This window comes from Pan paniscus, chromosome 1, assembly GCF_029289425.2.
Source record: "Pan paniscus chromosome 1, NHGRI_mPanPan1-v2.0_pri, whole genome shotgun sequence".
NCBI lineage: Eukaryota > Metazoa > Chordata > Mammalia > Primates > Hominidae > Pan > Pan paniscus.
Genome location: NC_073249.2, coordinates 123975804 through 124002297, shown reverse-complemented (window position 1 = coordinate 124002297; position 26494 = coordinate 123975804). Strand labels below are relative to the sequence as shown.

Below are 26494 nucleotides of genomic sequence, written 5' to 3'. Positions count from 1 at the left end.
AGAATCTAACAAGGTGTCCTAGTGGTAATAGGCATTCATAATTTACATAAAAATTCAACCTGCATTTTAAACCTGAAAAGACATTAAGATGGACATGGACATAAAAATATCTCATAAATAAGACATACAATGGCACAGTGCGTAGTATCAACTTACGCTTGTTTCTGTAATATCAGTTTCTGCTGGTACACCTGGACCAAATTCTTCATTGGGGGGGCTTGTTGGTTTATCTTCATATTCTTTATATTCATAAAAATCATATTCGCCTAAATCTCCATCTACCAGAAGATCAGAGTCCCTGCCGTCTATTTCTTTGTTTTCATATAGTGTATCCTCAGAATTTTTCCTCTGGGAATCATAATCCTCTCCCGTTAGATATTCTTCAGTAAATATTTCTTCAACTGGATTTGGCTATTAATTTAAATTGCAAGGAATTGAGGAACATGAAGTTTATTGTTAGTAAAGCAAGGTAAGCATTTAAATTACAATTTGATGGCGTGTGATGGGATGCGATTTTGTTACTACTCAAGCAACTCTAAACACCTGGAAAGTAGGCTTTCAGTATCATTGAAAGAAATATATTTGTACATTGCTATGTACAAAGAGATATTGCTTTCAAAGCACTTTCTCCAATAAACTGCAAATATTCACATGGAATTAACATGTGTATTTGCTTGTTCCATTGGAAAAAACATGTTAGTCAATTTCATATTTACTTCACAGTTTAAGATTTGAACAATAAAAAAGGTATGGAGTTAAAGCTTTGCTTAATGTTTTTTTCTTTCTTTCTTTCTTTCTTTCTTTTTTTGAGAGGGATGGAGTTTCACTCTTGTTGTGCAAGGGTGCAATCTTGGTTCACAGCAATCTCCACCTCCTGGGTTCAAGAGATTCTCCTGCCTCAGCCTCCTGAGTAGCTAGGATTACAGGCATGCACCACCATGCCTGGGTAATTTTGTATATTTGGTAGAGATGGGTTTTCTCCATGTTGATCAGGCTGGTCTTGTACTCCCGACCTGAGGTGATCCACCCACCTTGGTCTCCCAAAGTGTTGGGATTACAGGCGTGAGCCACCACACCCTGGCAGCTTTGCCTAATTTTTAAATCTTACAGAACATCATTATGAAATACATTTGCTAAAAGGATAAGCCATATAAGTTTGAGTCTCATCCCATAAATAAAATAATAATATACCAATATCAGTATAAATAGAGATGTATCATTACAATGATTATGCAGAGTATCTCATATGTAGGGAAGTAGTATTACACCAAAGAGTTCTTTAAAGCAAATAAAATAAATGATAGCTAGCAACATTTAAGACAATGAAATATAAAATATCACTGTACAATTCTCAAGAAAAGTAAGGAATAAATATTAATTAATACTTAAAAGTAAGAATTATGTCAATAATACTTCCTCAGAGACATAGATAAAAACTGATACCTTTTTTTCTCATAATTCCTTACTAGTAGAATAAACCTGAATCCGACTTATCATGTGAATATTTGGTTTTATTATGATCATGATGAGGCTCAAATTAAATAACTTATCTTGTTACTTTTTATTTTTTGAGATGGGGTCTCAATCTGTCACCCAGGCTGGAGTCGAGTGGTACAATCATACCTCACTGCAGCCTGGGACTCCTGGGCTTACATGATCGTCCTGCCTCAGCCTCCTGGGTAGCTGGGACTACAGGCATGCACCAGCATGCCCAGCTTATTCATTGATTGATTTATTTGTAAAGACAGGATCTTATTGTATTGCCTAGGCTTATCTTGCCATTTTGTAAATTTCATTTTTAAGTAACTCATTTTCTATTCCATAGTAAATCTAGATGATAGAGTAATATTAGATAATAGTATTACACAATCTTGTGAATGAAAATATGTAGATAAATGATGAGTAATTTTTCACTAAAATTAAATGTCCAATAACCGTAATTTTTTTTGGATTCTTAGATAAGGAGTATATGCTCTCTACAGAGACTGCATAATATCTATGGTGAGAATATTGCTATAATCATAGCTCTGAACTAAAATGCTGGATGAATTTGGTTAGGTAAATGGACATCTTGAATCAAAATACTCATTTTTTTGAAAATTATTAATTTCATCTAAAAGAAAGTTAAAATCCATTCTCACCCTAAACATTTATTATTCTCAATTTTGTGTTTTCACATAAATCTATTTGCCTAATTGAGAGACATTTTACATAAATTTTCTTAAAACTAAATTACATTTCTTATATTCATTTCCTGATAAAATTATACCAAAATATATATCAGATATTTAACAAAGTTAAACTGAATTGTATGTTGTATTCTTCATGATCAGAATGCATGTGAAATATGAATTTCAGGAAGATTAATTTTTACCTACATGTACTTAAATATTTTCATAGAAAATAATGGAAAGATTAAAATATATTAGTTTAATAAGAATTAATATCACATTCCTAACAACTTTGAAAATGTAAATAGTTATTTAAGTCCACTAAGACTACATTTTCTCAAAATGCTTGCTGTCATAAAATGCATGATTATTCATCAGAGGGAGTAAAATTCTAATTGTATCCTTTGATGATACAATTTTCACTTTAGAGGATTCTTCTCACAGAAGAAACATGTTGTGAATACCCTTAGTCACAACATGTTGAAAAGCTTGCTCAATTCCAGGAGCAATTAAGAAAATAATAGCGGCCAATTCAGTTTGATCAATTTAGCATCTGCATGAAGCAAAGAGTCATGCAAAACCTGAATTGGCATTGATTTCAGATGAACTGCTTTTAGTAACAGTGAACCATTGCTATTGTTTCTCTTACTTTAGTAAAAGAATAAAAACATCAGATGTTTGAGAAATTATAGATTCTTCCAGAGTGAAGTATATCAAAATAAATTACATATTTAAAAAGTGGGACTGTGATTTAATACTGTCTATACGTATTACCTCATTTGTCCCAGAAACACGCCTAGGAGCTTCTGTCTGGTAACTTTCCATTGTTCCATAGTTGTATTCTTGAAAATCATCAACGATATTTGCCTAATGGTAAATTCAGAAGAGAATTAGTAAACATGTAAGGTGATCCCAAATATATGGAAATCGTGATTTAATTGGGCTATAGTATTAGCCAAGTGAGTATTTATCTAGTTGGGTTAAGACTATGACTCATGATCAGAGATCTTCCAGCTTATCTAGGATAGATCTTGATTGCTTTTTCTTTGCTACCTTTACCCCTAGTTTGGCTTTTGCTGATGCTTGATAACTTTTCTTCTTCTTGGATGAAAATTTTTCAGATTTGGGGGGTGTAAACTTTTTGGATTTTTCCTTTGAGTTAGTAGCCACTGTCCTCGTCTTCTTTTTGAAATTGGATTTCTTTTTCTGTAAAATGTGGTGAAAGATGGAATGGAAAACATAAATAAACGAGGAGGGAAATATAGAGCATAGATGAAAGGAAGGCTAAGCAAAAGTGAAATGGACATCATTCTTCAAAATGGCTACTGTCAAATAAAAATCACAGTTATTGGTTCAGAGAAATAAGATGAAGGAAAGGTTTATGGTAAGTTTGAGGAACAGTCAACATAAGGAACCACAGGATGACGAACAGCAGGACACCACATACACAGGCACTGCTTTGTTTTTACCTCCGTCTGTGCTATTGTCTCCTCAGTTACAGTGGGTCCCTCTGTTATACTTTCAGCCTCTTTATACTCTGCTTCCCCATACTCATAGTCATATTCGATTATATCCTCTGGTGCATACTACATTGCAAAGGAAAAAATATCAGGCAATTGTGTTAGTGGCAAAATACTATTCACAAAGTGAGAACCATCTTAACTTTTACATAGTGTAAATGTTAAGAGATAAGAAATTAATGTTATTGATGAGTTATTTTTGTATTACATAGAAGTATTATACTGTCTTATACAGAGTATAATAACATAGGAGTGACAAAGCACATTTCCTATGAGCAGAATAGTGGTTAGTATCACGAGAAAACAAAAAATTTGGAATAATAATTCAAACTCTTAATTATGGAATGTTAATTGAAACACAGTAATTATGTACTTGGACATAGATGTCAAATATTCATTAATTTTGATTTGTAAAAATTGCTATGCAATGTTTCTCTATAAGAGCTCTACAGTAATTTCAATGAGAATTTTAAATTAAGCTACATATCTAAAAATAAAAATGTAGAGAGTAGTCTTCCTAAGTATGAAAGGATTTTCATATCTATTGAGAGACGGGAAAGAGGGGAGGAGGGAAAGGGAATACAAAGAATATGAAATAAGTATATACTGTATTTGAAATACTGTAACCAATGGGAAAATAAAATCTAAAATGTATTAAGAAATTCCTAATTTCCTTTAGACTTTCCTAAGATCAAAAAGAGCACAAAATCCTTGTGAGACATTAAAAGATTCAAAATTAGATGTGCTGATAATTAACACATAATTTTAAAATTTAAAATTACTGCCTTTTTCTCTATTGAAAAAAGGCATAACACTTAGCTTTCTTAAAATACTTATAATAAATTCACATTGGAAATAGTATTTTATACTAATTTCTTCTGTATTAAAAGCTTTTAAGGAGAGATATGTTTCTTAATAGAGGGAGTTAAAAGACAATTGTACATATTAAATAATGAGCAAAATAATGTGCTCAAATCCAAAGCTCAATATCTTTATAAAAATTTTAATTTTCAATCAAGAATATAGATATTATTAAACATAAGTTAAATTCAGTTTTTAATAAAAATAAATACACTAAGTCATATGTAGCATAAAAAGCAGTAAACTCAACAAGTTAAAACTCTAAAATATATATATATATGCATGCATGCCAGGGGCAATTTATATATAATTGCCTAGGGCAAACATATATGATAATACATATAATATGTATACTTAATATATATTTTCCAGGGGCAATCTACACATAATTCCTTAAGTAGTGTATTTGATACAATTCCAATTATGTCTCAACTGGATCTCTCTTTGCATTTTAACCATTCCCTTTTAATCTTCCAGCAAAAGAACTGTTGACCACAAATGTTTTAGAAAATTGTGATCACAGTGCCTTCTAATAATAAGCTCTAGTAGCTTAAGAGGAGTTATGAATTACAAAAACAATAAGTAAACGCATAAAGGGCCAATTTTAAACCTGGACAACTTAAATGTATTTTAATTGAAATCTGCTATTCAAGGATATATACAGACCTGTACCAAAGTAGTCAATTTTATATCATGTTTTTCTCTTATAGGACAAATTATCTTCTAACTTTCATAATTCTGTCCTTTATTTAAACTCTCCAAATGTTGACTAACCAGGCTGGTTATGAAATAATGGAGGAAATAACATGTTAACTGCCCTAGACACTAAAGCACATCTTTCTGTTTTTTGTTTGTTTGTTTTTTGTTTTGTTTTGTTTTTGAGATGGAGTCTCGCTCTGTCGCCCAGGCTGGAGTGCAAGTGGCATGATCTCGGCTCACTGCAACATCCACCTCCCGGGTTCAAGCGATTCTCTTGCCTCAGCCTCCCGAGTAGCTAGGATTACAGGCGCCTGACACCATGCCCGGCTAATTTTTTTTAACATTTTTAGTAGAGAGAGGGTTTCACCAAGTTGGCCAGGCTGCTCTTGAACTCCTGACCTCAGGTGATCCGCCCGCTTCGGCCTCCCAAATTGTTGGGATTACAGGCGTGAGTCACTGCGCCCAGCCGGCACATCTTTCTTTTAGAGCTTATTCACTCCTGGTTCTCCTTTATCTGCACAGCTTCCTCCGTGTGGTGGTCATGAATATACTCAAGACATTGCTTAGTATATATCGCAATATATATATACATGGCTACGTAAAGCCTCATAACATATTTTTGGAGATAATTCTCTCCCCTCATTATGGAATTCTAAGGATGGCTTGAGACAAGTAGAGAAAAAAGAACTAGTTATAATCAATCAGACAAATATATGCAAAAAGACAGGCAGTAATGGAATAATTTCAACTTTGTCGGTATTCTAACAGAAATTAGAGTAGGTTAGGAGAAAGGATCTTCCAGAGATGTCATAATGTTTGTTCTTACATAATTTGTAAGAAAACTGGTGACATCAGTAAAAACCTGTGCATCTAATGAATGTATGATACATATTAAGTGAAAAGATAATACATTTTGAAAAGCTAATGGTTTTGCAAATTCCTTTATAAAAGATTGTCACTTCATTTTCTGTTTTCATCCTTTTTTAGGAAAGAATATCAAAAGGAATCATATAGATTTAACATCTAATTTTTTATAAGATAGGAAGATAATTTCACTTGATAAGAAAATCCCAACTCCATCATAATTTTAATATTAGCTTGTCACCTATTTAAATGGCACTGTGTAGGTTCAAATAAAATTAAAATGTGATGATATTATGATTAAATTAAAATCTGTCTACATTATAGATCTCTTTCTCCATGGTGATGGTTGTAAAGTTATGTCAAGCATATAACAATATGAATCTTAAGAATAGATTAGGATATGCTACTTAGAGGATACTAAGTAGACAAAATTATAAGCTGAAAAAAGCAAATAGGTTGACTTATAAAATAAATTGACATATTTAGTAATCCAAATTAGAATAATAAACATGCAATGCCAGAAGTTTATTAGTGAACAATTAAGTAATATAAAGTACATGTATGGCTGATGCTCCATATTGCACTTTATGTTCTTTATTCATTGGCAACCAACATTGCATTATTAATTTATATAGGTAGAACTTCTGAAGATGAATTATTAATATGTGTTTTTATCATATAATGACATATTAATGGATATAGTTTAAAATTAATATAAGCACTACTTACTAATTCAATTAAGTAGTTTTTGATGCTGGTATAGATGTTTATCTTATTATTGAAGGATCAACATAATTTAGAGTTAGAGAAAAAAGGGAAAGCTAATTCTTTCTTAAAGAAAAAACTTTTTCATTATGACTTACTCAATCTAAAAAAAGGTAAAAATGCTATATATTATTGCATTACCCAACCAGATTGTCATGCAGTTTCTACTGTAACAATGTGCTGTTTTTCTCATCAAATGCTTCTAGTAAAACCAAGTTTGACATCTCAACAGAATGTTAAATATACATGTCAACAACTAAAATAGTAAATGGCAAGTTCATTTTTAAATGAACTTAAGAAGATGGATACAAATTACCCTGATAAAATAACAGCTTACCTGACATAACAGCATTACAACATGGGAACAAAACACCTCAAAGTGATATATTAAGAATGCAAACCTCCCTTCTTCCAAAACTCAGAGCCATATCTGTTGCTAAAAAGAATAAAATGCCTTATCTTTCTTTATAAAGGAGCAAAACAGATCTCATCAACCTTGAAAATATACAGTAAATGCTATAAATTTTAATATTAAGTCAGCACATAACCTCTAACATATAAAAACACTAAACCTGATAATTATTTTATCTATCACTTCAGAATTCACAGAAAACATATTTGGTGAATCATGAGAGAATAAAAAGAATGAAGTACATGATAACTGTGAAACAGGTAAATAAAATATCCCAGTAATTTATCTTTACACTCTCATATTTGCCTTCCTGTTAGGTTCTTAAAATTTTTACCCTGTTTTTTAAACAAAAACTAACATTAAGTCATGGAAAATATCAGTGCAACAGAATTCATTATTAAACTTTAAAAAGTAAAGTAGTGTCAAAAACATACTTCTAGCATTGAAAGTGAAAAATCCAACCTGAATTCACATGCAGAGCTAACAATAAGATAAAAGATTTTGACCCATTGTAAACAGTAAAACTCAAATGGTGGCACCTAATAGTACATTTAAAAGGGAAGAAAAATACTACCTGATTCATTTTTAGAACAGTTTTGATATTTTCAAATTTCTACTTCCTTTTTAAAACTCTAAGTCTTAAAAATTCAAAATCCAAAAAAAAATCCAAAAATATAGTTTTGCTCCCAACTGAGGCTTAAATTCCTTCCATTTCACATGCTTTTAAATTTTCCTATGAGAAAATTTTTTTAAAAAACCCTCTAATTGTTCAACACAGCCTGAAAACTTTAAGATAGTTCTAATGTCACTTTCTCATTTGTATGCATTGCCAAAGGCCTAGGGAGATGGCATGTACACCAGAAAATATGTTACTCTATCTTGAGGCTGTTAATTATTTAAATGCTAATGGTCGAAATATCGCTATTAGATATTATCTTCTTCTCACCCCCTCCAAAATGGAATATGTGCATATACACAGTATACAAGTGAAGCACCACTATTGCTAATAAATTTATGTAATAAAATGCTTAAACAGCAAGAAAACAAGTACCAAATATATTCAAGTCACTTTTTCCTGGAAATACTACAACACAATTAAAATACAAAGCATAGTTTAATTAAAATGGAATAAATAAGTGTAAGTTCAAAAACTGCACTGCTATGTCCATATCACTGAAATACGAAGACCTTCTCTGGTCTTGTGCTCCTCACCTCATCTATCTGAGGTTCCTGAGCTTGAGCAGCCTTGGGTGCTGAAGAGTCACAGTCTGGACTATAATGCTCACAGTAGTCATATGCTGCCTTGGGATCACCTGTGATCAAAAACTGCTGGATGTCCCCCTGGGGAAAAAAAAAAAAAAACAAAAACAAACAGACACAGATTCAGTTAGCATATTAAAGTACACATATACCAAAGCGAGATGTGGTTTATTTTTAAATATTTGAAGAAGAAAAATGACCTACTTATATTTCAATGTTAAGAAGAGTCTTATAGGATTGAAAGAGAAACACCTATTTTACAAATTGGCTGCAAATATTAGGCTGTTATTCTATGTTATCTTCTGGCTCAGGAAATCTATACTACATTCATTCATTTTTCAAAACTCAATTTTACTCCATTGGTAATTTATACTGCATGGTAAAGAACAAATAAAATGTGAGCAAAAGGCTAATATTAAAAGTACACATTTTAAAAACTGTGCATATATAAAGACAGTAACGTAATAGTAATACTAAATAAGTAAAAAGCTCAATAGGCTTAAAAGGAATTATTGTTAGGAAATTTATATGAAATTTTTAGAGTAAATATATAGATCCAACTATTATGTTCTGTTAGAAAAATTAGTACCAAAAGAAATCCCTACCTACAAAGATGAATGAGAAATGAAGACACTAGAAAAATCCAAATTAAAAATAAAAAAAGCATGAGTTTGATGCATTTATATTAAGAAAAAAAGGATTTCCTAAGGATACATTAAACATCACCTATCAATAAATTTGTATGATTTCAATAAAATCAAAACATTAGTAATATTTAATAATAGAATTACCTAAAGAGTTTTAATTTCAAGAGCTTTTGGAAACTGTGCTAACAGGAGAAAAATCCAAATATTCTGCTCTTGACATAATGTGACTACTTCCATCTGGACTTTATTTCATCATGAAACTAATTTAATATAAATCTGTGTGTCATGACCATATTAATTCAGAATTACACTCAGGCCTAGAGTAATATCTGGGCTGATAGCCATTTAACTTGAGCATTCAATTCCCTGTAAGTTTGAGCACATAAATCTGATTCATAAAACTCCCAACTCCATATTTAATAACTTAAAAGTCATTCTAGCTTTCTTTGCATCTTATCAACAGGGATTATTTAGAACTTGATAAAAATATGGAAATTAAATTACAAAAATCTTTAAAAATTAAAGAATGTGGAAATAATTCATTCTACATTTATACCACAATATTCATTTTTTTATTAACAGATACTTACTGAGAAAGTATTATACACAAAATATTGAACCTGTGGGTGTAGAAACACATATTTGATATAATCTTTGCACTTTGGAGAGTGCAAATTAGTGGTTAAGAATATTTAAACTATAGCATAAGGTGGAATAAAATTAATAACTTGAAAAGATATAACCAAATAGTGTGAGAAGTGCCAAGAAAGGAATAAGTTAATTAGTTAATTAGAATTGAGTATAAGTTATTTAATCAGAATTAAGATGTTTAATCCTAGCAGGCAATTTCTTAGTAAATACTGTGGTTACTACCTGTGGTGTGGTTGGCACTTATTTTTATTTGTATCATTCTTTCTTCTGTCTAAAACTGTGTTCATTCTCACCCTTAGAATTAGGATTTATTTTTAAGGTTCAAAAATTTATATTTCTATGCTTACATTTCTCTTCTTTAAAAATAACAGTTATTGAGCTGTTCACACTATTCACATATAAAATCAATTATAATGGATTTAATTAATTCAAATATAAAATCCATTCTTTTAAAATTTACAATACAGTGGGCTTAGTACAGTCACAGCCTTGTCCAACCATCACTACTAATTGCAGAAAAATTTCATGACACCTAAAAGTTACCCTGCAACCAGTGTCAGTCACTCTCTATCCTTCCCTTTTCCCGGCCCCTTGTAAAATTTGGGCATTTCACCTAAATTCAACCATACAACATGTGGCCTTTTTCAATTGGCTTCTTTCATTTATCATAATGTCTTCAAGATTGATCCACGTTGTACCATGTGTTAGTACTTCATTCTTCTTTTCAAGTAACATTCCCTTTTATGGACATGCCGCAGTTTATCTATTTATCAGTTTCTGGAAATTTGAGTTGTTTTCATTTATTATTTTGCTATTTGTTTTCTACGTTTTCTGCCTTTGTATTAATATTACGTTATTCTTCCATTACTGCCTTTTTTTGAGTTGAATAGATATTTACTATTTTAAAATTTTACTTCTCTTATGTTTTTACTATAGCCTCATAGGTTTTGTTAGTGGTTACTCGTAGAATTATTATTACTTTATTACAACCTTTTTCAAATTAATACTAACTTCATGTCAATCCTACACAAAAATGTGATCTTATGTAGCTCTAATCCCTCCTCCCACCTTGTAGCTATTATTGTTGTATAAATTACATCTTTATATACTATGAGCCTATCAACACAGTTTTATAATTATTGTTTTATGCAATTTTGTTTTTAATCTAAAAAGAGAAGTATTAGAAACAAGAACAATCTTTTATATTTACCTTTCCCAGATAACTGTACCAGTGTTCTTTATTTGAGTTAGTGTCCAGTAATCTTCCATTTCAATCTAAGAGACTTTATATTTCTTGAAAGGGAACTTTATTAGTGAACATTCTTTTAAATATGGGAATGTCTTAATTTTTCTTTATTTTAAGAGATGGTGTCTTATTATGTTGCCCAAAGCTGGTATTGAAATCCTGGACTCCAGCTATCTTCCGACTTCAGCCTCCTAATTAGCTGGGTCTATAAGAGCATGCCACTGCACCTGGCTGTTTCCTTTGCGTTTGAGAGTCAGTTTTGCTGGCTATAAAATTTTTTGATGAAGTCTTTCCCCCTTCCCCCCAGAACTATGAATATGTTACCCTACTACTTCATGCCCTCCACAGTATATGGTAGGGAATCAGCTATTAATCTAAATGAGAATCGTTTATATGTTATCAGTCACTTCACTCTTGAAGTTTTGAAGATTCTCTCACAGTCTTTGTTTTTTGATGTTTGATTATGATGTATCTGGATGTAGATTTTACAAGTTTATCAGATTAAGTTGTTGAGAGTCTTGACCGTGTAGATTAAGGTGTTTCATCAACTTTGAGAAGTGTTCAGTCATTACTTTGTTAAATATGTTTTCTGCCCTTACTCTTTCTGGGACTCCTACTATGCCTATTTTGGAATGTTCGGTGGTGTCCCGCACTGAGGCTGTCAACTTTTTTTAAAGTGTTTTTTTTCCCTTTATTCTCATTGTAGATAATATCAACTGATTTATCTTCAAGTACACTGATTCTTTATTTTGTCAGCTCAAATTCTTTGTTGAACTTCTCTAGTCAATTTTTCATTGTATATTATACTTTTCAACTACAGTACTACAATTTAGTATTTTTAGTAGTATATATCTTTATTGCTACTTTCTATTTGGTAAGACAACATTATCATACTTGCTGTTAGTTATTTAGTCATCTTTTTTATGTTTTTTTAACATATCCATAATTGTTCATTTAATGTCTTTGTTGGGGAAGTCCAGTGTCTGTGCTTCTTCAAGGACAGATCCTCTTAACTGTTTTGCTTTGCTTTTTACTTTGTATGGCACATAATTTTCATTTTTTTTTTCTGTCTCATGATGTTGAAGTATTTTTGTTGAAAGTTGAACATATTAAATAACAACCCTGAAATCAGATACTATCCTCGCCTTCCGCCAGGCCTACTGTTATTTTTCTTTGTAGTTGTTGGTGCTTGTTCATTTAGTGATTTCCTTGAAGTAATTCTGTAAGTAAGTAGTCTTTGCTGCCTGTGGCCAACGAGGTCTCTGTTTGGTTAGGTTAATGATGAGTAAATGATTAGAGTGAGATTTCCTTAAATCTTGGAATTGAATGGAACCAATTAGTATCCCAAGAGCCTTTCTGTGTGCCTTGGCAAACACTTTCAACACTCCTACAGTTTACAACACTGTCTTAGCTCTCACTTTTTGCTAGGTAGATCCTCAAAGTCAACCATATTTGAAATAGCAGGGCCTTCTCCTCAGGTCTTTCCTGGACAGTCACACAGGTATCCTACATGATCAGATTAATGTTTGAGCCTTTCAAGTCTCCTTATGGGCATCTCATTTTAAATCTTCTTTTTAGTGTTTTAACCTGATCCCCTTTTGATCCATATTTTGACATTTAAATTCTTATTGCCAACTACCTGTTAATCTTCATCTAGAATGTCTCATTATCAACACAAAAATGAGCAACATTACATCACAAAAATGACTCAAAAACACACATCCACTAATAAAAATTGTGCTGACATAAATGAAATATTATGTTTATTCATCTTCATGATAAATTTTGTGGACTTCAGAAATATCTCCACTGATATCTCAGATTGTGCTATATTTATGCAAGTTTTTTACTCATTTTATTTAATCGTTTTTAATTCATTCACTCTCTCAAATAGTGCTTTAAAAATACATGTAATATGCTATTATGTCCTAGTAACACCCAAATAAGGAAACATCTTCTTTAATTTATGATGAAGCATAACATAAAGCAAAAGTAGAAAATATTCATCTAGACAACCATATTTAAAATCATCATAAGTATTATTAGTACTTCTAAACTTGAAAATATTTATTTTTACATGTCATGAGATAATATAAATAACTAATAAATTTAGTTTCTGAGTTTTTTTGTAAATTATTTTTAAGTAGGAGCATCTCTAATATTGTCTAATACCTACTAATTTTAAATAGATGCATAGCAAATAAATACAAGTTCTTAAAATATACTGATAGTATTTCTCAAATTCCAACTGAACAATTCAGAACACTGAGTAACCATACCTGAATTGTTATAAATGAAAAATAGCAAAGAGAAATTTGAATACAAAATTATTAATATTTAAAACAAATAAGGAGGCACTATTGAGTACATGACAATATGACTGAGTAATGGAATCACTGAGGGTTTTGATTAGAAACTCTGCTTCCTAAATTTTCTCCTAGCTTTGCCATTAACTACTTGGAATTGTGCATCACTTAATTTATCATTTGTAAAATGAATGCACTGAGAGATAATAGCTAAGTTCCTTTCCAGGGATAGAAATTCTAGAATGCCATACTTAATCATATACAAATTATAATGAATCAAGTGAATCTATTGCTGAAAAACAAAAAAGTTGCTATCGTATATATATATGATACTTATGTATATAAATATATATTATATATAATATAAATATATATCTATATATGCATCATGTATGTTTATAGTACTTTTAAATAATATATATTTTTAAATAATGCTGGTTTAAGTAATTACTATTCTATTTACAGTCCTAACTTGACTAAATGGAATCCTGCCAACTTTTCCAATACAAATTCCTATTTCAGGTGTTTAATAGTCATAAAATATACTAGAAAGAAACTGGAAAAATTCAATAAAAAACTTACAGTCCTATTTTTCCCAGAAGGCATTTTACAGTGTTTTATGTTAATCATATGACATGTTTTAAGACACTCTGTAAACAAGTGCATTGTTACAGATTGAATGAACTATAAATATTTAGATTCAATAGTGCCATAAAAATTTTCACAGCTAAAAAAGGTAAAGTTATTGAGTAAAACTGGCATCTTTAGCATACAAGGCATCCTCCTCCTTTAATGGTCCACAAAACCAAGATTAAGGTACAGTTGATGCAATTACTTTGTGATCTCCAGCTGTGTCAACTGGGTTTATACTATAGTGTTTGCCTATAGACAGTATGGGTGTAGAGTGAAAGCAAATAAAATGTAAGAAAACTATATAGAAACTGTCTACACAGATGATGTTCTTGTGAATGTCACATGCATTGCAAAAGGATCTATTTTTTTATCAAAATCAAATTATATAAGTAATAGCATACTTTTAAAACCAAACAAATAATGCACATATCCTAACTTTTTTTGTTCATTTTTTACTTTGGTTTGCATATATATAATTTTATTTATATATATATATATAAAGTCTATATAAGGCATAGCTGTTTCAATTTTCTGTGCTATGAATGTAATTACATAATGGTCTATGAAATACACAAGTAAAGATACATTTAGATTTTGTGTGTGTGTGTGTGTGTGTGTGTGTGTAAAGAATCACATTTATTGGAAAAGTATGGTAAATAATATTGGTCTAATGTCTTAAGGTCACATGTCAATGTGTTAGTGTTAAGGATCTGAATTTCAGATTGAACTCCTTGTCTTATGTGAAGCCAACCAGTGATTGGTTTATGTTAGTTCTCAGCCTGAGCGTCCACTGAATTGCACAGCAAAGCAGCTGCCTCTAGAGAATGAGCAATGAAAAACCAGCCTGTGATACTGTCTTGTTCAATTCCATCTGATTGAATAATGTGACTTGTAGATGGATTACGTGTTTGGAACTTAATAGGATCACAAAAAAGGCAGAAGAAATTTAGATATAACTAAAATAGTTAACGCAGATGTTGAATCAGTGCTCAATTATAACTGAAAAATGATCTTCTCTCTTAAATTTTAATCTAACAACTGGTGACTGCACAATTCCACAAGGCTTTCAATTCTACTCTGAATCTCGCAAGATCTAAACTTTTAATATTAACATTTAAAGTTTTTTATTCTAAGAGAGCAATTTTTTGTAAGATCTGGAAAATAACATGTAACCATTGACTATATACCTTATTAAACTACAGAAATATCTAAGATTAGATATTTCATCTCCCTAAATGCAAGAGTAAATCACACAGCTATAATTTTGTTCCATAAACTAGATTCCAAATTTCCTATAGTTCATTCTTGTCTCCATTAACTTGCAACATACAGGTATCTCAATGAGAATGAACATTTTTATGAAACGGTTCTTGGAAAAATCTTGATTTGTTACAAGCAAATGGGAATTAGCCTAATGAAGGGGATGGAGGTAAAATAGCATTAAACATAAAAAGCATCTTAAACAAAACTTTTGAGGGATGAAACTGTATGACGAATTCAGAGACGTAGGTCAGGTGTAGTGGCTCACACCAGTAATACTAGCACTTTGGGAGGCTGAGGTGGGTGGATCACCTGAGGTCAGGACTTCAAAGCCAGCCTGACCAACATGGTGAAACCCTTTCTCCACCAAAAAAAATACGAAAGTTAGCCGGGCATGGTGGCGCATGCTTGTAGTCCTAGCTACTTGGGAGGCTGAGTCAGGAAAATTGCTTGAACCCGGGAGGTGGAGGTTACAGTGAGCCAAGATCGCGCCACTGCCACTGCACTCAGCCTGCCCGACAAAGCCAGACTCTTTCTCCAAAAAGAGAGAGAGTGAGAGAGAGAGAGAAGTATATATAATGCAGCACATTAGAGGGAAGGACTTATATGGTGATGATAAACAGTGAGGGTAAAGAGTAGATATTTATTTTTAAGTTAGGAACCAATTTAAGAAAAGCCTTACATGTGAACTGAAACTCAAAAGATGTCATTTGAGTGTCATTTGAGGACTCTGATCAATGAAATAGATTGATCAATGTTGTATTTTTAAAAAATCACTTTGACAGCAAAAGGGAGGATAATTTGGAAGCAGCCAGTTTGGAGTCAGATAAATCAATTAGGAGTTGATTTCAATAAAAGTGTTGAGAATTGAAGCCAAGTCAGCCATACTAGGCATGGAGTAGATGGAACAGACAGTACATATATTAGTAAAAAATATATGTGTGAGATTTGGAAACTGACTGGATGCTGATGATCGAGTGAGACGAGAATGATAAGGAAAGATGGAGCAAAGTGTTACAGAGGAACGTAGAGCAATTCTGCAGTTTCTCAAGTAAGCAATGGTAGGATGGCAAAGCCATTTACTCAAATAGAACTACAATAAAAGGAAAAAATTGGAGGATCAATCTCTTAAGTCTAAGAAGTAGAACAATAACTAACAGTCATTTCTGGAGTAAGTTCAGTTTATCACTTAAGAAAGTAACTTTTATTTACTTTTGAACTGTATCTCTCCTATACCTGCAGACTATCAGATTGCATCATTGAAACCAAACCAAGTTTCAAGAATCAGTAATAATTGGCAGAAAATTTCCCTTTGATATGACAGTCCGTACTTCTTTCTGTAGCAATCTTATACCTATTTTTTTCATTGTTTATCAAGAACAGGATGAGCTTGCCCAGACTGAGTGCTAAGGGTTAAATTGTGTCCCCTCGAATTTGTATGTTGAAATCCTAATTCCCAATACCTCACATTGTGACTGTATTTGGAGACAGGGTCTTTAAGAAGGTAATTAAGGTTAAACGAAGCCACTAGTATGGTCCTGATTCAATCTGACTGGTCTCCTTTAAGAAAGGAGTAAGAAGACACAAACACACACAGAGGAAAGACCATGTAAAGACACAGGGAGAAGACAACCATTTCCAAGCCAAGGCAAGAACCCTCGGACAGAAGAAAACGACTCTGTCAACACCTGGATCTTGGACTGGTAGCCTCCAGAACTTTGAAAAAATAAGTTTCTGTTATTTAAGCCACTGAGGCTGTGGCAATTTATTATGGCAGCCCTAAAAAACTAATATAAATCAGTTAATACTAGGGTTTTTTTTTAATTCGTCTGAAGTTCTGTCTTTGTAACAGAGCAAAGGTCATTTCAATTGAAAAAAAATACAAAATGGATATTTGTTTATTTATAACAAAAGTAATAACTGACTATATCCAGGGTCCGGTATTAAGTAGATGCTGTAGAAATATTGGCTGATTTAATTTGGCAAGTAGCTAGAATACAGGGTAATCAGAAGTTAAACACTTGACAGTATCATCATCATAGACACCCCTCAGCCCACTGGAGAAAATAGAAAATAAGAAATGTAAAAAAGCATCATTCCAACTACAAATAAAGAATTTAAAGAGGACAAATTTTTAAGAAATATCCATAAAATAGTCTTATTTTTAAAATACATTTTATTGTGCTAGTAAAAGATTAAAATAATTTTGTTTGTATCATTAATTCCATCTTAATAAAGTTATATTGTAATCCTACTTCATGTCAACAATAGAAAACAAAAAATGCTAGAAAAACATACCCCTAATATTTGAACTATGTGTGTATACATTTATATATATTCCAATTATATATATTATATATAGACAGAGTTCAAATATATAGTTCAAAAAGTACATATTCTGATATTAATCTCAAAATATATATTAAAGTATATGTTCTGATAATCTCAGATTATATACTTTTTTGTATTCTTTGTTTCATTTTATCAGTTTATGTTAACGTGAATCAAGACTAAACATGTTTAGTTCCTTGTTGATTTAAGGAAACTCTTATGTAAAAATTTAAATTACAATTCTAAAAAATACTTAGAGATGATTCTCAGATTACAAAAGGATTCTTCATATCAATGTTTCTTTAAATAATTAACATTTAAAATGTTACCACAGTTTGATCCCCCTCCCAAAATAAATTCATCTGATACATTTAAAAACATTTGTTGTCCAAAATAATATGATTGAAATTAACATTTAAAATACTAAAGAGGATTTTAAAACAAAACGAAAATCACTTTGAGACCTCTTTTTAAAAAATCAATTTGAGAAAAATTATTCATATGTAAGGAAACAAGTATGTAATATTTTTATTTTTCTTTAACTTTTATCATACATTTTACATAATATATTCAAAACATATAATTTCAATTTGTATTTAACATAAAAGCTATTAATTATTATTCCTACCATGTTTTTGAAAGATTATGTATATTTTACATTTAGAGCACATCTCAATTTGAATGCTAATTATTAATGATAAATTCTTAATCAGTATTTATTTTTAATGTGCTTTTTAATTTTTATATTTTTATTTTGAATTGACATATAATGATTAACTTTTATTTTAACACTTAGATTCAAAAGACAAGTTCATATAATTAATATCATTGTGAAGGTCAAATATGGCCTTTGCATTAGGTAGTACTTTCACTGCCTGTTTCACAAAGTTAGCATTAGAATTTGACATTTACATTTTATTTCATAGTATTTAACTTGGCAGTAAATTTTAGATTTATTTTTAAAGTAATTGTTATTTTTGGAATATGAAAGAAATTATAGACTATTTTCACTATTTCATAAAGAGTTAACAGTTGAACTGACACGTTTATTCCTCCAACACAATACCAGATATTTGGGTATCAGCTTTTTACATATCAATTTTTAGCATCATCCTTTTTTTTTTGGTGCCTGTTCTAAGTCCCTCAGAGAAAATACCTGTCAGAGAATAAAAATAAATAATTGGTAATTGCATTTCTATATATTTATTATTTTAATTTTATATAAAGTGGTACTATCCCAGAAATAACAGGTCTTTTTAAAATAGTCCCTTATTTTTGCTCTGTTGCAATCCTCTATAACAATGAATGATACATTCATTCTTTAGAGAATTGAAGTCTCTTTAAACCTAAATCAGCTACTTTATAAAGTATGTAATTCGGAGAGGACTTTTAAAGTATGCATATGGATAATATAATCAGCACACCTTTTATTTTTTTTAAATTCTGAAAACAAAAATTATGTTTTAGTGTCAAATGTGAAAACCTGTTTCCTCTACAAAATATAGTCAGTTTGTGCCTTGAACATGCAATATCCGTTGAACAGTAAACGATGGATGGCTTGCTCAAAATTGAAAGCTAGAATTCCCTACTGATATGGGTATATTTTGGAAAAACTGTATTTTGGTTGAAGGCAAAAACAATCTGTTATACAACATTGTTGTATAACAATATAGGTTTGTTATTTTAGGAAAAGCTATATTTTTTCCCAAAACAAAATGTTTTCTTTTGTATGTATTATAACAAGTTAATAGGCTAAGATATATTATAAATAAGATAGTACTTATATTTCTCCTATAACTTTTAATTCTAACTTGTACAAGGATTTTAACAGCCAGGTTACTTTGAGAATATTTGTCTTTGACTGTTTACCAATCATTCATCTATCAATTAATTCAATAAATATTTATGGAGGCAAAGTATCATGCCGACACTATGAATAGGAGGAAAGTAAACCTCTTTTCAAATACTTATAGTCTGGTTATTCAGATTATTATACACAAATAAATAAGATATGAGACACATATTTCTTTACTACCTGCTATATTCCAATTATGAAGATATAAGAAATTTGAAATAACTTTCACCTGAGAAAATTAGAGGATTTATCTAGAATTTCCTGGCATAATTTATGTGAAAGTGGTCAGTTTTTCTTTTAAATAAAGGAATACCTGTTATTCTCTGTTGGCACCCCAATTCCTATTACTAACATTTCTGTCTCTTACTCTGTGCCTGCAAGAATCTGACCCCTAAAGTCTGCATCACCAGACTCTCCCACAGGTTGGTTTCCGGGACAGACATGGAAGCTACAACCAGGAGTTTGGAAGTTGGGAAGGGAAAAAGGTTGGCATCGTTTACCCCCATACTTTCCTAGCTTGTCACAGTAGTCTGGGACCCTTATCACTACTGACACTGCTAGAAAGTACTTCTACAGAACTACAGCTCCTCACTGAGCACTGTACCAGTATTTATGCCCCTTGCCCCTTTAGTCCTCAGGAAGGTAATGCTAATTACTAGATTTCCCAGCCTCGCTGCTCAAACTTCTGAAACTACCTGAGGAGAGTTCTGTTTTCTGTGGGAACTCAGAGTGAACCCAAAAGAATATGAGAAGTTGGGGAAACACCATCTACTTGAAGACCTAAAATAGAAATTGGTATCATGTATATAAATATATATATATATGAAATACATCATATATATGAAATAGATCATATATGTGAAATATATATGATGTATATTAAATACATCATATATATGAAATATATATGATGTATATTAAATACATCATATATATGAAATATATATGATGTATATTAAATACATCATATATATGAAATATATATGATGTATATTAAATACATCATATATATGAAATATATATGATGTATATTAAATACATCATATATATGAAATATATATGATGTATATTAAATACATCATATATATGAAATATATATGATGTATATTAAATACATCATATATATGAAATATATATGATGTATATTAAATACATCATATATATGAAATATATATGATGTATATTAAATACATCATATATATGAAATATATATGATGTATATTAAATACATCATATATATGAAATATATATGATGTATATTAAATACATCATATATATGAAATATATATGATGTATATTAAATACATCATATATATGAAATATATATAATGAATACATGAAATACATCATATATATGAAATATATATAATGAATACATGAAATACATCACATATATGAAATATATATAATGTATATATGAAATACATCACATATATGAAATATATATAATGTATATATGAAATACATCATATATATGAAATATATATTTTATATGTATATCTGGATGACCAACCAGTAAGTTTAAGGATTTGAATAACCAGTATGTGTGTCACATGTCAGGAAGGTATAGCATCTCTACAAGACAATAAAAGGTATAGTTTACAGCCTGGGCTCCTTACTTAACCAGTCAATCTATTTTGTTCAATTAAATTCACTGGAATATAAACTTCATGAGAGCAGGGACTTTTCAGTTTTGTTGTCAGAGATTTTCACAATTCCTGGACTAGGCCTTCTCATAGTGAGTACTCAATAAATGATCAATAAATGGATCTCCTGGCCAATAATTTATTCACCATTGAAAGACTTTATTTCAACACCTGTAAATGAAGAATACTATTACTTGTATTTCCTCAGAAATTCTAAACACAACTAATATAGATTTAAGCTGTTTATAAACTGTAAAGTATATACAAATATAAGATATTTTATTCCAGTATTTGGAGTCAATTAAAGGAAAACAAACCTTTAAGTGGCAGACTTCTAGTTATAATTTTTCTAAAAATAAGTTCCAGTTTCAGGAGTCTTAAAGTCATTATTCTATAAATCAAACACATGAGGAAAAATGTAATAGAAAGAAAATAAAAATACATTTAGGTAAGTAGCCTAGTATGTGCCAGTGTAAAATAAATAGCCTAACAACATTCTATAATATTTTCATAAGATAGCCCCTAGACCCTAAAACTTCTGCTCACATTTGATATTAGAGCTTTCAGGAAAAGCCTGGTGGCTCTGGGCAGAGTTTTTGATTGCATATACAAGGCTGAAATTAAATCTTAAATGTGGCATAAAATTCTTAAGAAGTAACTACCATAATCAGAAGATTAATTGAAAACCTATGCTTCCTGTCTACTTAGAATTCTGAATTTGCCAAGGCATTAACTCTTACCAGTTTTTTTTTTTCAAACACCCCATACAGTTAATGATTTTTTTTTCTCAACTGTTTTCTGTGATAAAGGAAAGTTGCCAAAATGCTTAGAAGTTTAGTGTAATTGAAAAATGCATCAGAGATTGCATTTGAACCATAATTCAAAGGAAAAAATGAGGGAAACCATATAATCACAGACATAACTACTTCCCACACAGCCCTTATATTGCGCAGAATCCCAAAACTAACTTAAGAAACCAGCTTTAAGAAAATTAGCAGTGTCTTATATTACTTGAATGTACTTCTAATTCAACATCTGCTTACCAAGTACTACAGAAAATGCCAAAAGTTGGATAAAACACTACGAAAAAACTGTACATTTATCTTATACTTTCTATGTTATCAATGTTAAACAAGGATTCTTACTAAAGCATAACTACCAATATGACTCTATTGCATCAAATAAATTTAATTAATTAAAAGGTTACAAAAAGGTAACAGATCTTGCTTCCCACTTCCTTGTCTGCTATAGATGACCTATACCCTTTGAATTAATAAGTGCTAGAAAATATATTTATTCATTCACTAAAAAATACTAGTATTACATGTCAGGTACTATTTTAGATTTTGTGGACACAGCAAAAAGCTCCTGCATTCTAGGAGCTTATATTCCAGAGGGAGAAACAAAATAAGAATAATGTAGTATGCCAGAAAGTAATAAATGCTGTAAAGAACATAAAGTAATAAAGGATAGGGAATATATGTCAGAAAGTAGGATACTCTATTATAAAGTGCAATCATGGAAAGTTTCACTGATTAAGAGACACTGAGACAGAGACACTTGAGGAACTGAGGAAATAAAAAATGCTATATCTAAGAGAGAGCTTTCCAGGCAGAAGGACTAATGAATGTCCAGGCCCCATGGCACAAGCAGCCCCAAGGCAAGAGATTAATTAATATATTCAAGTGAGGGACACCTTGTGAACCAACAATCCACAGGTAGCAACATGGAGAGGAGACACTGATAAACTCTAACAGGAGAGGCAGAGGGTGTGGTATGGGTCACATAAGGTCCTGCAGACTATTGGAATAACTTTACAAATGAAATAAAATGCTACTGGAAGATTATGAGCAAAGAGGTGGCACACTTCATTCATTCATTTGTTCTTTTGGCCAGGTGCTACTTGAAAGAAATAGACTTGCTTTTGGCCGGGCGCGGTGGCTCACGCCTGTAATCCCAGCACTTTGGGAGGCCGAGGCGGGCGGATCACGAGGTCAGGAGATCGAGACCATCCTGGCTAACACGGTGAAACCCCGTCTCTACTAAAAATACAAAAAATTAGCCGGGCGTGGTAGCGGGCGCCTGTAGTCCCAGCTACCCGGGAGGCTGAGGCAGGAGAATGGCGTGAACCCGGGAGGCGGAGCTTGCAGTGAGCTGAGATTGCGCCACTGCACTCCAGCCTGGGCGACAGAGCGAGACTCCGTCTCAAAAAAAAAAAAAAAAAAAAAAAAAAAAAAAAAAAAAAGAAATAGACTTGCTTTTCTAGTTATGCTGCTTAGAGAACAGATGAAATGGCAAAAGCAGAAAGATCAATTAAAAGGATCTTGCAATTATCCAAGGAACAAGTAATAATGATAGTTATAATAATAGACAATACTTAGTTGGCACTCACTATATACCTGCCACTCTTCTAAGAACTATATACAGTCAAACCATAAACAGAAATAAGAGTAGTTTATGCTTTAAAAACATCAAGGTCTTAAAAAACTTACTTAAAAAATAATTTAAATAATATATCAATATTCTTTTTTAAATTTTATTATTATTATACTTTCAGTTTTAGGGTACATGTGCACAACGTGCAGGTTTGTTACGTATGTAGACGTGTGCCATATTGGTGTGCTGCACCCACTAACTCATTTAGCATTAGGTATATCTCCTAATGCTATCCCTTCCCCCTCCCCCCACCCCACAACAGTCCCCGGTGTGTGACGTTCCCCTTCCAGTGTGCATGTGTTCTTATTGTTCAATTCCCACCTGAGTGAGAAAATGCAGTGTTTGGTTTTTTGTCCTTGTGACAGTTTGCTGAGAACGATGGTTTCCAGCTTCATCCATGTCCCTACAAAGGACATGAACTCATCACTTTTTATGGCTGCATAGTATTCCACGGTGTATATGTGCCACATTTTCTTAATCCAGTCTATCGTTGTTGGACATTTGGGTTGGTTCCAAGTCTTTGCTATTGTGAATAGTGCTGCAATAAACATACGTGTGCATGTGTCTTTATAGCAGCATGATTTATAATCCTTTAGGTATACACCCAGTAATGGGATGGCTGGGTCAAATGGTATTTCTAGTTCTAGATCCCTGAGGAACTGCCACACTGACTTCCACAATGGTTGAACTAGTTTACAGTCCCACCAACAGTGTAAAAGTGTTCCTATTTCTCCACATCCTCTCCAGCACCTGTTGTTTCCTGACTTTTTAATGATTGCCATTCTAACTGGTGTGAGATGGTATCTCATTGTGGTTTTGATTTGCATTTCTCTGATGGCCAGTGATGATGAGCATTTTTTCATGTGTTTTTTGGCTGCATAAATGCTTGTTTTGAAAAGTGTCTGTTCATATCCTTTGCCCACTTTTTGATGGGGTTGTTAGTTTTTTTCTTGTAAATTTGTTTGAGTTCATTGGAGATTCTGGATATTAGCCCTTTCTCAGATGAGTAGGTTGCGAAAATTTTCTCCCATTCTGTAGGTTGCCTGTTCACTCTGATGGTAGTTTCTTTTGCTGTGCAGAAGCTGTTTAGTTTAATTAGATCCCATTTGTCAATTTTGGCTTTTGTTGCCATTGCTTTTGGTGTTTTAGACATGAAGTCCTTGCCCGTGCCTATGTCCTGAATGGTAATGCCTAGGTTTTCTTCTAGGGTTTTTACGGTTTTAGGTCGAACGTTTAAGTCTTTAATCCATCTTGAATTGATTTTTGTATAAGGTGTAAGGAAGGGATCCAGTTTCAGCTTTCTACATATGGCTAGCCAGTTTTCCCAGCACCATTTATTAAATAGGGAATCCTTTCCCCATTGCTTGTTTTTGTCAGGTTTGTCAAAGATCAGATAGCTGTAGATATGCAGCATTATTTCTGAGGGCTTTGTTCTGTTCCATTGATCTATATCTCTGTTTTGGTACAAGTACCATGTTGTTTTGGTTACTGTAGCCTTGTAGTATAGTTTGAAGTCAGGTAGTGTGATGCCTCCAGCTTTGTTCTTTTGGCTTAGGATTGACTTGGCGATGCGGGCTCTTTTTTGGTTCCATATGAACTTTAAAGTAGTTTTCTTCCAATTCTGTGAAGAAAGTCATTGGTAGCCTGATGGGGACGGCATTGAATCTGTAAATTACCTTGGGCAGTATGGCCAATTTCACGATATTGATTCTTCCTACCCATGAGCATGGAATGTTCTTCCATTTGTTTGTATCCTCTTTTATTTCACTGAGCAGTGGTTTGTAGTTGTCCTTGAAGAGGTCCTTCACATCCCTTGTAAGTTGGATTCCTAGGTATTTCATTCTCTTTGTAAAAATTGTGAATGGGAATTCACTCATGATTTGGCTCTCTGTTTGTCTGTTATTGGTGTATAAGAATGTTTGTGATTTTTGCACATTGATTTTGTATCCTGAGACTTTGCTGAGGTTGCTTATCAGCTTAAGGAGATTTTGGGCTGAGACGATGGGGTTTTCTGGATATACAATCATGTCATCTGCAAACAGGGACAATTTGACTTCCTCTTTTCCTAATTGAATACCCTTTATTTCCTTCTCCTGCCTGATTGCCCTAGGCATCACTTCCAATGCTATGTTGAATAGGAGTGGTGAGAGAGGGCATCCCTGTCTTGTGCCAGTTTTCAAAGGGAATGCTTCCAGTTTTTGCCCATTCAGTATGATATTGGCTGTGGGTTTGTCATAGATAGCTCTTATTATTTTGAGATATGACCCATCAATACCTAATTTATTGAGAGTATTTAGCATGAAGGGTTGTTGAATTTTGTCAAAGGCCTTTTCTGCATCTATTGAGATAATCATGTAGTTTTTGTCTTTGATTCTGTTTATATGCTGGATTACCTTTATTGATTTGCATATGTTGAACCAGCCTTGCATCCCAGGGATGAAGCCCACTTGATCATGGTGGATAAGCTTTTTGATGTGCTGCTGGATTCAGTTTGCCAGTATTTTATTGAGGATTTTTGCATCAGTGTTCATCAAGGATATTGGTCTAAAATTCTCATTTTTGATTGTGTCTCTGCCAGGCTTTGGTATCAGGATGATGCTGGCCTCATAAAATGAGTTAGGGAGGATTCCCTCTTTTTCTATTGATTGGAATAGTTTCAGAAGGAATGGTACCAGCTCCTCCTTGTACCTCTGGTAGAATTTGGCTGTGAATCCATCTGGTCCTGGACTTTTTTTGGTTGTTAAGCTATTGATTATTGCCTTAATTTCAGAGCCTTTATTGGTCTATTCAGAGATTCAACTTCTTCCTGGTTAATTCTTGGTAGGATATATGTGTCGAGGAATTTATCCGTTTCTTCTAGATTTTCTAGTTTATTCGCATAGAGGTTTTTATAGTATTTTCTGATGGTAGTTTGTATTTCTGTGGGATCAG

The 26494-nt window shown here is 32.1% G+C and overlaps 1 protein-coding gene across 3 annotated transcripts in view; it reads right to left on the bottom strand.

Annotated features, from left to right (window-relative positions):
- Window positions 1–26494, bottom strand: part of COL11A1 (collagen type XI alpha 1 chain) — a 233700-nt gene that overhangs the window by 146235 nt on the left and 60971 nt on the right. For 2 of the 3 annotated variants that reach the window (XR_008626073.2, XM_003808494.7), the window contains exons 5-8: window positions 8505–8633; window positions 3641–3757; window positions 2946–3038; window positions 157–411 (exon numbers count right to left, since the gene is read on the bottom strand). Coding sequence is in view for 2 of the 3 variants with exons in the window: in XM_003808494.7 (XP_003808542.1) it covers window positions 157–411; window positions 2946–3038; window positions 3641–3757; window positions 8505–8633 (594 nt within the window). In the remaining variant the exon portion in view is untranslated. Of the gene's footprint in view, window positions 1–156; window positions 412–2945; window positions 3039–3224; window positions 3378–3640; window positions 3758–8504; window positions 8634–26494 lie in introns of all 3 variants that reach the window. The other variant, XM_034932204.3, reaches the window with a different exon arrangement.